The 12,009-nt window shown below is 36.5% G+C and overlaps 1 protein-coding gene across 1 annotated transcript in view; it reads right to left on the bottom strand.

The window, feature by feature from the left end:
* Positions 1–543: 543 nt before the first annotated feature.
* The window catches only part of USP9X (ubiquitin specific peptidase 9 X-linked), a 97,240-nt gene continuing 85,774 nt past the window's right edge, over positions 544–12,009 (bottom strand). The window contains exons 39-45 of the mRNA XM_066545490.1: positions 10,245–10,430; positions 8,347–8,567; positions 7,207–7,295; positions 4,730–4,886; positions 4,120–4,332; positions 3,581–3,676; positions 544–2,141 (exon numbers count right to left, since the gene is read on the bottom strand). Of these exons, the coding sequence (XP_066401587.1) occupies positions 2,007–2,141; positions 3,581–3,676; positions 4,120–4,332; positions 4,730–4,886; positions 7,207–7,295; positions 8,347–8,567; positions 10,245–10,430 (1,097 nt within the window). The 3' untranslated portion in view covers positions 544–2,006. The remainder of the gene's footprint in view (positions 2,142–3,580; positions 3,677–4,119; positions 4,333–4,729; positions 4,887–7,206; positions 7,296–8,346; positions 8,568–10,244; positions 10,431–12,009) is intronic.

Raw genomic sequence — 12,009 nt, 5'->3', positions numbered from 1 at the left:
GGGAACATGTTATCCAAATTTACTAAATCCAGGTAAAATGGTATTACTAAAAAACTATGAAGAAAATCTGAATTAACTTGAGCACTAGGAAAAACATGGAAGCATAAAAGTGATCATCACTACACAGAATATTCAAAAATCTTCTGTGTCTCTCCCTTGTTACACTAAATGCCTAAGAATGCACTTGGACTGAATTTTCCATTGTTCATTTCAAAACTACAGACCTTTAATTTGATAAGCAGCTTTGTTTCTATCAACTCATTTGTAAAAAACACCATCAAGCTTGTGCTCTTAAATATATATATGTATATATAAAAACATACAAAAAGTACAAGATAAATCACATTAAGAAACTTTTACAGTGTAATTGTCCTGATTATTTTATTCTTGAGGGCCAATTTTTTTTTTTTTTTTTGTGCACAGAATCTCAATGTGACTGTTGTTCCAGAATTCAGCATAGTGCCACTGCACAGAACTCACCTTTCTGTGCAGTCCATTAAAAAACAAAACCCCAAAAAACAACACACACCACAGGACAAAACATTCTTCTTAAATCAAATTCTATTTGTGAATTCAGCAAAATAATTTCTATAAAATAAAACAGCAAAATATTTAAATAGTATAGGGTGGGCTGTATCTGTTTTGCAGGGGTATTTGGTTTTTAGACAGGTTCCAAAAAAATTACACACATTCAAGTTACCAATTCTCATTTAAATACAGTATTTACTGATGCGTTTCTTTAAGTCTTTAAACAAATGTTTATTCTGGAATAGAGATACCTCAGAATTGTATTTGACTAACCAGTAGTTTCTTTTATATTTAAACCCTGCTTCTAATGTTAAGATTTTCTGTATAATGGATAAAGAGCTAAGACAATTCTCGCTTTCAAGTAGAACTGTGAACGAGCAGAAAACCAGCAAGTTAACTTGGTGCAGTGGCACTCACAAGTACTCTGTGATTTTGTTGACTTCCACTTCACTGGGATGCAGTAGAAGGAAAGTGTTAGAAGTTTATCTAATAAGCTCTACCAAAGAAACAAAACAAGCACACCAAATACAGTCTATTATGCTCCAGGCATCCTGGCATAGCAAATTTTTGCATATTTGTTTTAAATCTTTTAAATTCCTATTACTGAAAACTAAGTGTTCTTTATCCCACCCAGAGAGAGAACTGTCAAACATCAGATGTGAGGAACATATGTGAAACTGAAAACCACTTGTTTGTCACATTTTCCCTCCCCATTTTATAGTCTAGGTGTAAGAAGAAAAAGTTCTGAGCAATACAGTTGTCACATTGGGACAACTGCTGTCACGCTTGTTTTTTTTTTTTTTTTTTCCCTCATTGGCTACACTAACTTGGTGTGAAGCCATGCTAAATGTTACAGCATAACTATAGCTTCAAAGTGATTAACCTAATACCAGAATGAAAAAGGCAATGAAAAAAGATCTAGAAACAATGTTACATCACCAATTTTCCACATCAACCAAATAATTAAAAGGTTACCAGCCATTACGTTGCTCATAGTAAAATCGACTCCAGTGGCAAAGAATTAACATGAAACTATTTTTGTGGTTGACATGGATAGGCTTTTTTGTAAAGGAGTTGATCCAACTGCCATGAGGCAGGCAACACTGGTTGCAGAGCGCAGCAGATATATCAAGAAATTATTTTTTTGTTTTTGTAGATCTGTGAGTCTCATCAAGACAAAAAAAAATGTTTCTTGCTCAAGAATTAACAGTCAAACATTAATATACTATATACACCTTTGCCATTTACACATTAGCATCAGGCCATTTATTACAAAACACTATACACTTTCCACTGCAGGCGGGTTATATATTGACAGCAATTTTCTGCAGATAAGACAGTGAATAGACTCTCCACTCCATGTTGATTAGGAATAGTTTTTCTAGTTTTAAATATTAGCCAGACACAGAGAAAAGTTGGACTGTAAGGCCTGGGTGCACAGTCTTGATGGAGCAAGTTAATTGATTATGTGCATTTCACTAATCTTTTGTCTGAGGCGGGGAAACTTCTTCACTGCCTTCGTAGTTTTCTTGTGCTCGTTGGCCAGTTCGCTGAGGGTTGTTCATATGATGTGCTGCCGGGCCCGTATATGGCTGTCCATGCACGTGGTTATTCTGCAACAAAGCACACACATTTCAAAGGGATTTAACCCTGTGGGCTGTCTCCTGACTCCCTGCTTTCCCCCTTTCCACTCAGACCACTGGCAAGTGTCCTCAAGCACACCAACTTCTTGTGTACCGACATGGTATGAACACACATCCCAGCTGCTTCATTCCTCTGAGTCACACCTTTCACGTACCTGGCCAATTTACACAAAAGGGAAACAAACTTTTAACTTGTAAAGATAAAAGATCAGTTGAAACAGTAATCTCAGCTTTTGAATCACAAACAGTTACATGCAAAGCAAAAGCAGCAAGAAAGGAAAAAAGGAGACCAAGAGAGGTTGCCTATGTGCTGCCACATTACACTGTGCACATATTTTATTAACAGATTCAACCAGCTTGACTTTTTTCCCTAAAACAATGGAAAAAGCAAACCTATGTTTATGCAGCATACTTTAATTTTTAAGGGGGAAACCTCAGTGTTACAGAACTGAATGAAATCTAGACCAGCAGTTTTCTACAAATGCTCTGCCCCAATTTAAGAAGTCACACACAGATCTGGCAAACAAAACCACCTCATTTATCTACTGTTTTGCAGAGTTGTGGAGAAACCAAGAGTTTGAGGATTGGGTGTGTGTTAGTGAGAAATGCTATCTCTTGCAAGAAAGTGAACACACGACAAGGGCAATGGTGAGGTTACGGAATGTGTCTGAACTCGGGAGCTCAGGAAGGAGTGGGAAAATCTGCATGACTTACCAACTGCTCTGCTGAGAACATCAAGTAAGGAAAGCAAGATGGAGGGGAAAATGGATTTGGGCAGGAAAGGAAATTAAATTAGCAGATTTGGAATATACAAAATGAATTGGAACAAAATATGGCAACTAAGTGAGGGATCCAATAATTTAGTCAATTCTATAAGAAGACCCTGTTTATGATTTCTTCCAGATCTGGCTTTCCACTGGAAAGTATTAACAAAGCAGCCATTTAACATAAAAACAGATTTGGATTTTATAGTTCTTAAAATTTAGAGATCACTGTTCATAGCATGAGTTACATGGCCACAAAGCCATCTGCTTTTTTCCAAAAGCCTTCCACTTATCCAAATTCAGGCCTTGAGACTTGATCTTATATTTGAAAACAAGAAAGCAGCTCACAAAATATTATCAATGTCAATAAAAACAACAGAATCAAATTGAGTATGCACTAGGCTGTGATTACATCAATCTCTCTGCTCTTTCTGTGGATGATTAATCCATGATCTGATAAAATTCCCACCTGAAGCTCTGATGGTGAAACTGCTCCTGGTGAAATGGAGCTGTACCTTTATTCTTCCAAACACGGTATTTGACAATAACATGCTTCTGGCTAAATGCCTATAATTTAAGCCACTATAAATGCTAAAAAAAGCAAACCCGAAACTCTGAATAAATAGTTCAACTCAGAGCTTTTACCTGTTGATACTGGGAACCAGGTGAATGGGGATACAGTGGGGCATCTTCAGGTGGAGAAGACTCATGTTCATCTGGGGCATCAGGATCATCTGGTTCCTAAAGTTTGAAACAGCCCATTTAATTTACTTCTTAAAAACATATTACAATTATTCTAGCCCAAACCAATCCTATGTGCAAATTTTGTTTCAGACATGCTAGAGTCACGTTTTAGACATTCAGAGAAAAATTCCACCCCACTCTGTCACCTATAGCTTGTATTGTAATAAATGAAAATTCCTTCTATCAATGTATTACTGGAAATACAGACCCACTCATAACCTACTTCAAATGGTCAATTTCAATTTTATATGGCTAATTCTCTAAGTGACAGATGTCCACAGGCATAGTAATAAAAACTGAAAAATAAAAACATAAATCCATACTTATAAGTACATATGAAATGTGTTAGCTCTTAAAGGAGTGGAGACTGTTGCTAAGGTTAATTATTTACAGAAGCACTTTACTCTTTTTTTTAATTGAAAGTCAAATTAATTCTTTACCTCCTCTGGGCAGAGTTCACAAGCCTTTGCAAGAGTCATTCTAGCACTGTGTGACCTCTCTAGGAAGTAGCCATTTGATGTTTCATTGCTCTGTATTGGTGGAGACCAATTATTGTAGGTGTATTGGGGATTGCCAGTGTATGGTCTACGCTCCAGCTCGTCTCCAAGCCATTCCACTGCCCAGGTCCATTTTCTCTTCAAATCTCCATTGCTCTGCAGGTGGAAAATGAACAATTCACAATTATTTCCTGTGTTCTTGAAAACAGAAGCATTTTTCCTTTCCTAAACATAAGCTGTCAGAAACCACCAACCTATCTACTGCTGTTTAAAGGAGTCACAAATTTCCTTTTTTCTCCAAAGAAAACTTTAAATTTGAAATGAAGTCTGCAGATTTGCAGCAGTATCACAGCTGCAAATTAGTGTGAATTTAACCAGATTGTTTTCAATCCCTTATAATGACCTTCTCATACAGGAGGTTCAAATGAGTTGTCCCTGGAAGTTGTAATTTAATTGAGGTGTTAAAAACGGAATAATGGTGGGGTTTGTTTGGGGTTTTTTTAAACACAGAAATGGGGAAAGAACCAGCAAGAAACAGAATAAAAGGTATCACCTGAAGGATCTGGTAAGCTACAGGGCAGTTGCTGAAGAGAGCTACCATGCACTTTATACACTGGTAAGCTCTTTTCTGATAATGATTCTTCGAGCGCTGAATGGTGTCAAAGAGTCCATCCCTGTCATCTGGGATTCCCTTAAGTGCATTGTGAATCCTAGAAAAAAACAAACCAAAACAATGACAAAACTTTCAGTATTACAGAGTTTTAGCATTTGAATTAAGGCTCTATATACAATATAATTACAAAAGGGACAGTTGATGTTCTGACTTCTGGTGTTAGTCAAGAGGGTTTTTTAAAAATCAGAAAATTAACCTGGCATGTCATATATATAACTTAGTTTAAAAATTACCAAACATACTAAAAATATAACTGAGCTAGATATATAAAAATGTAATTATGATTAATTCTAGTCACAGTAATCAACTTTAACAGTTCAATTTTATTGCTAAAGTATCTACTGCATTTACAAATCAGCCTTATTAACCCAGTAGGTCCTTACAGAATTGGAACAGTTAAATCCTCAACAGAATGGTTACTTAAACTCAGTTATGCTTGTCAAAGACACTCTTTACATGCAGCTCCTCTGAAGGGGAATGAGTGGTACATATCTGTGCATGGGATAAGGGACTTGGGCATCCCCTGGAACTAAGCCCAGTTTTTGTGTCTTCTGCTCTTTAACAGGGCGGAATTATTTGCTACCCTGAAACTGTGCAAACACTGAGAACTGGCACACTTTTGGCTTTGAAAAAAAGTCAGAGGGGGCACAGAACCCACAGTGGTGTCTCACAGAGCTACACCCATGGCAGGGAAAGAACTGCCCTTTTTCCTCACAGCCCTGGCAGCTGTCAGCCCAGGCTCCATCTGTAAGGCTTGAGCTTTACCTCAGTTAAATTAATTTAATGGCACCTGCACCATTCCAAACTTGGCACTTGAATCTGTCAAATCAAGAGAAATTTAAGAGAGTGGGTCTGATGCCAAGGGCCAGCAGCAGTGATCTTGCAGTACCAGAGGATGGACACTGCCCAGGGTCAGATGAGACTTGGTTTCCAGCAGTTACAAGATACCATTTACAATGGACAATTTCACTGTTTCGTGGTTGTTTGTTGGGTTTTGGAGTTTTTTTTATTGGATGAGATCATTAAACTCTCTGATTATCACAGCAAAACCAAGAACAGGGCAGAGACAAGTACTTCAAGCTATGGCCAGAAGTGGCAGCATGGAGTGGATGACTGGAGCTGGCCATTTAATACCCTCTGTGGAAGCCTAACACAATTCCATGGAGCAGTGCTACTCCTGCCACTGCAATGGGACATGCAGTGATATACTTCTCTAGGGAAGCCACACTAACTACAACATTACACCTCGTTCATACCCCACTATTCCAAATACAGCATTATCCCCAACAACCACTTCCATGATTCCTCACCTGCTGTTCAACCCTAAATATCCATTGTTTTACTTCATATCTATTAAAGAATGCCCATCCTCCAGCAAACTGTGGACTTACTTCATGAATTATTTGTTTATCAAGAAGATAATATAAGCTAACTGCATTATATATGCATAGCAAATCCCATAAAGAAAATTACCAAACCCTTACAACTCAGTTATTATATTTTGGAGTGTGGTTAAGCCAGACCAGCATCTCCTTTGAGTCCCTCCTAAAATAAGCCCAGGCAATTGGTAACATTCTAAATGAGCAGTCTGCTTCCACAGCTAATGACAGGAGTCCACTCCCATAGCCAGCAAGTGTGCTCTCACTGAAAGTATTTCAAATGTCCTATGAGACACAGTTGGAAATGATTCAGTAAATCCCATACTACATAAAACTGCTTGTTATGAAACAGTGACATTTTAAAACACTGACAGGCAGCACACTGATGACATTTGTGTTATCTCACCTACTTTTAAATTAAACTTCTGAAAAACTGACTGTTCTCAGAAATAGTATTTGGAGTAATTAAAAATTTTAATAATTTTCAAAAGCTTTATTCTGTAAACATAAAAATTAGGTTTTCAACAGGATTAATATGTAATATGCTGAGTTACAATTCTCTTGAAACGTGATCATATGGAGAATACCTGAATTCCATATAATGTGAATAAATGTGAAATATTATTTCTCCCACATTCACACTTCATATGTCTTGATACCACTCCTACATCTGATGTGCTCCTGAGCAAGCCCACGCTGTTGCTGACCCACCCCAAGGGGACCTTTCTGTGAATCAATCTGAGCACTTCACAGGGAAGTTTAACCTGAGTTTAACCTAAACAACACATTCTCTTGTATGTGAAAAATCTTGGCTTTATAGCAAACTTCTCTATAGGAAGGAATATGAAAAATTGTACTTATCTCAAAATTTCAGATAAAACCACAAAAAATTGCATTATTTGGATTAGCAACAGAACCACTGGAAAAACAATATGTACAGAACAATACTGAATTATAAAAGCACAGGTAAATACTGACCTGTGAGTTTGCCAAGAGTCCTCAATTAACAGGATTTGCAGAAGCAGATCCAAATAAGGTCGAAGCTCGTATGTGTATGAATATGCAACCTAAAAAGTGAAAATGCAGAGAACACAAAAAAGCATTTCTTGAGGCAGGCAGCTTACACAGTGAAATACAAGAACACAATTCATTTGAAGTTTACTGTAATTCAAAGGGTATTTCTAGATACAGTACTTCTTTTCTAGAAAGTGTTGGTTGTGTCAGGAATTTTGCAGGTTGCAATTTAATTTGATTTGTTTTTAAATACAGTAGGTTCTGTAAAGGAGAAAATGTCTCTATGATTTTCTGACACAGTTGATCTGAAGCCCCAAGCATGATATGCTGAAGACAGTACCTTAGAAATTCCTTTAGAAAAGAAAAATTTAAAAATGGCACTTTTCATTGATATTGCTACTTTTAGGCAATGTGTACAAAGCTTGTTTTCACAGGTTATCCTGAAATGTAAAATACATGGCTAATAAAATATCAATTAAGTTATTTGTATTATGAATCTTTCAAGTGCCAAACAAAGGGACATAGAAAAATGTCATGTTACATGAAAAAAAAAAAAGTGCAAATATAAAGAGGGGCTAACAGAAGTAAAGAATTTAATTTGAAGTGGAAAAGTGTAACTGACCTTACAGAAATTACAATGGAAATGTAAGACAGTATCAAAGATTCTTTGCTGAGTCTGAAGCCAAAAATGTTCTGCAGACTTGTAAAAAACCTTACTTAACAAACATACTTGAAACAAATACAAGGGAGATCTAAGGAAATGATTCCAACTTTTCATGTCACCTATGAATCTCTTTTATGGATAATGACAGAAAGCTTTAGCAGATGCTCTTGAAATACACAAAGACCACCTCAGTCTACTTTCCACCCTTAACACATCATTCCTGACTTGTTAATGGTTGAGTGCTTCCCTAAATTCATAAAGCACTTCCCACTGCTCCAGTGTGATGTACAGACCTAAGACTGTAAATACTGACAGAGGATGCCATCTTGAGGAAATTTATTTATCAAGCACCCCTTCAGTATTTAGTATAACATTCTTACATATAAATGCAGAATCATTCCTATTTTATTCCCATCTTTCTCCTAGCTTGTTTTTTTTACCTGCCAAAGTAGTTCACTGAGGACTGTGGAAGAGAACTGAGGATTTTCCCAACAGCAGAAACGAAGCAACTTGATGGTCTCTTCAGAGTTGCTGCAATCTTCAATAATTTTCTTTACATAACTAGTTCTCACAAACAGAATGTCTGCTACGTTCTGCTGAAGTGCCATTATAGGTTGAGATAAATTAGGATCACCATAAGGGTTGGCAAGTGGGGGATTACCTGGAATAAACAGTTATTACAGATTAAAAGGTGCTGAAGTACCTTCAGTGTAGATACTCCAAAATACAAACTGGTGTAACTCATCAAAAAACACAGATGGAGAAAAAACACAATCCCCCCCCCACCTTAACAGCTGACTTTCTTTGAAAAAAATAGTAAGAAATAACTAATTTTTATATTTGTGAAGCTTGACACTTGCTGCCTGAGAGAGCTACTTCTCCCTCTCTGATAATATGCAGTGACAATCAAAGCAGAACAGCTGGAGACATATTCATATGCAAGAGGAGAATTCACTGAGATTTCTCAGAGAAATCCTCTTATCTCCTGCATTTATCTACTTCACTGCTTGTGTAACACAGCCCAAGTCATATTTTAAGGACACAATGTCTGTTTACTTCACAAGACAATGCAAAAGTGTTCAGGGGAGTATCCATGTTAGAACAGTCCCATTTGAATCTCTGGAGTGTAGAGAATAAATATGCTTTTGTAATTAACGTATCTTATTTAGTCAGCTTCATTTTGTGTAGTGAAAGAATGTTGATTTGCTCCTGATGTTTCTAAATTTAGCAGTGTTTTGAGTTATTGTTTGAAGATGCACAGAAGACTAGGGAAAACTTTTCTAGTTTCATAAGCTGAAGAAAAAATAACTTTATTATGCAAACAGTAATCATAATTAGTAGTCAAAGTTCATATAAATAATCTTTTTTAGTACAATATTATAAATATATTGAATATACAACTATTTTTCAGGGGTAGACACCTTTTCAGTCTAAGCTTCCAGTAATGCACTGGAAAAAAACCCAACTAAAATTGCCACATGATTCTGAAGCTTATTACAGCACAGTAAAATTTTCAGTTCATTAATCTCACTACAGCACAGTCTAGCCTATTGACTTTATAGCCTGACACATCAAGCTGTAATGAGTTTCCCATTAAATAGCTTCTCTACAGATTTCTAATTAGGTTGTCTAAAATATGCTTAGCAGAACGTGTACAGATACAGGCTATAAAGTCCACATGGCCCAATATCCTGTCACCATTCCTCAAAAATAACTGCACTCTATTCAGCTATTGGAAATGTTAATGATTTACACTGTGGTTAATCAATTTCTAACTGATTCTTTATCTTTTATAAATTGAAGCGCTGGCTGCTGTTTGCTGTATTGAGTGTGAACGTGCATCAAATCATATTCAAGAGCTGCCCAAAACAATGCAACATCTCTTCAGTGCTAAGCACTATCAGTTATCTCAAAACCTGCTGTGGTGCTTTTCCTGTACAGATTATTTCTGTAGTCTATTTTTCATCGCCTACTCAGGATAAAAACATCTTTGGACAACTCTTGACAATGGGCTTAAACTATTCTAAAAGCATTACTATTTTGTAATGAACAGCCTCTTACTTTACTAATTATTTCCCTATATTTTTAAGGAATAAACCAAGCAATATAAAATATCTGCATTTTATACAGAACAGATTTCTGTTTTGGTCTTTTTAGTGTAACAAATCAGTTTTGCTTACAACAAACAGATTTGTTTCTTTAACTGAAAGGAGCTGCTAAACATAAAAGGAAAACATTTTTCCAGCTGATACACTTTATAAATAATAGCTAAACATGCACAAAAAGACATTTACTGGTTTAGTCAATGGATCTAAAGCAAACTGAGGATTCACTGTACCATTGATAGAAGACTGCATCCGCGATGAGACGTTGCAGCAGCGGATCAGCTGTGACACCACGGTGTACAGCTTCCCCAGCTCAGCATACTGGTACTTAATTGGAGGGCCTGGACCTTCATCCAGAGCCACAAGCATGAAGGTTGCAGGAACATTTAGTTTCAGAAGTTGTGTCTTCTCTGCTACACCTTTATGGGGAAGGGAAGGGAAAAAAAATCTTGTTTCTGGCACTGAAGAATTAGAATTTTTTAAAAGAAAAAAACCAAGAGTTTACATGACTCGTAACTTTTTAGTTCTTGAGTTCTATTAAACCTCATTTATACCTTCTGGGGAAAAAATAATCAAATCAATCAAGATGTAGAAGAAGAAAATTATATACAGGTGAAAAATCACATTGAAGGAGAGTTGTAAATTACTACCATTTCTTCACAGTGCTCATTAGCACTTAAGCAATGCACAAGTAGCATCTGTGTTAATAGCAAAGCCTCAGAGAAGTCTTTTGGACAATAAATTAATCCTTTTATTGTGAGGCCCAGGATAGGAAAAACAACCCCCAGAGTGTGTTTTCTTATTTTTCTATCATGTCCTAGATACATCAATCACAAACTTAAGACATTTTTTAACTGTGCCACACGATGTAATAAATGTAAATTAAGTGACAAAATAAATAAGAAAAGCTCCAAAACCCCAACCAACCAAAAAATCCAAACTTACATCTGCCTTTACTACAAGAATACCATGCATGTACTATACAAGTACTCACCAGGAAATTCACTATATCCCTTCTTGCATTCTGTTTCTTATTTTGCTTAAAAGTAATGATTTTTCATACATTTCCAAGTCTGTCTTATTGTGAAATACAACTGGGCCTTACCTTCTATTTTTCTGATAAGGAGGAGTGTAAGTGGTTTTTTAATGGCATTTTTTCTGATTATGCTAGACAGTTTTGAAGTTGCATTCTTGGTAGAACTGACCTCTCACTTGCTCTGATGTGAACAATCTACTATTTGATTTCTCAAAATGTCAGACAGTTTAATCTTTTCCACAAAATGCAGGAATGATGTTATTGTGGTTTTTGCTGAATGGACTCTACACTCATACAGAAGCCTTCAGGTAACAGTAATGAGACAAGGACAACTGCTTATTGTATTAGTATTTCCAGGTTTATCTCTGCAGGGTAGATCATGATAATGATCAGACTCACAAATAAAATTATATTTTCCTATCTGGCCTCTGAGTAGGAGAGCACTCAGAGGCCTGAACTGCACTGACTATGAAAAGCTAGTGAAGAAGAAAAGAGAAGTTGGAGCACAAGAACTGCATCTCTCTTCTCTGCCATGACACTAATTCTACTCTGGTGTCATGACACAAACCTGCCAGACAGAGAATGCTTTGCTAGGCAAAGTATATGAAAGCAACAGACATTACAGCTGTAATTAAATTAACACAATTGTCTAGATTAATTTTAGAGATAGGAAATTAAATTCCTTTAAAATTGTCTACTTCCTGCATGAGCTGATAAACAGCAACAGTCAAGTATTTTATAAAGTTTCACTCCCACCCTCTCTCAGTAGGACACTGTTTTACAGTTCCAAGCTTCTCATGTTTATCTTCCATGGATGACAGGGAGACTGAAGCTCCAAACTCCAAAGAGGGGGAACACAGATGCTAGGGAGCATTTATATGACACATAACTATAACAATCTGCCTAAGGATGGAAAACTGGATCCTCCTGCTGTTATCTCTGTAACTGGATCATCAATAAAG

This window comes from Molothrus aeneus, chromosome 2 (assembly GCF_037042795.1).
Source record: "Molothrus aeneus isolate 106 chromosome 2, BPBGC_Maene_1.0, whole genome shotgun sequence".
NCBI lineage: Eukaryota > Metazoa > Chordata > Aves > Passeriformes > Icteridae > Molothrus > Molothrus aeneus.
This window is presented reverse-complemented; position numbering and strand designations above follow the sequence as displayed.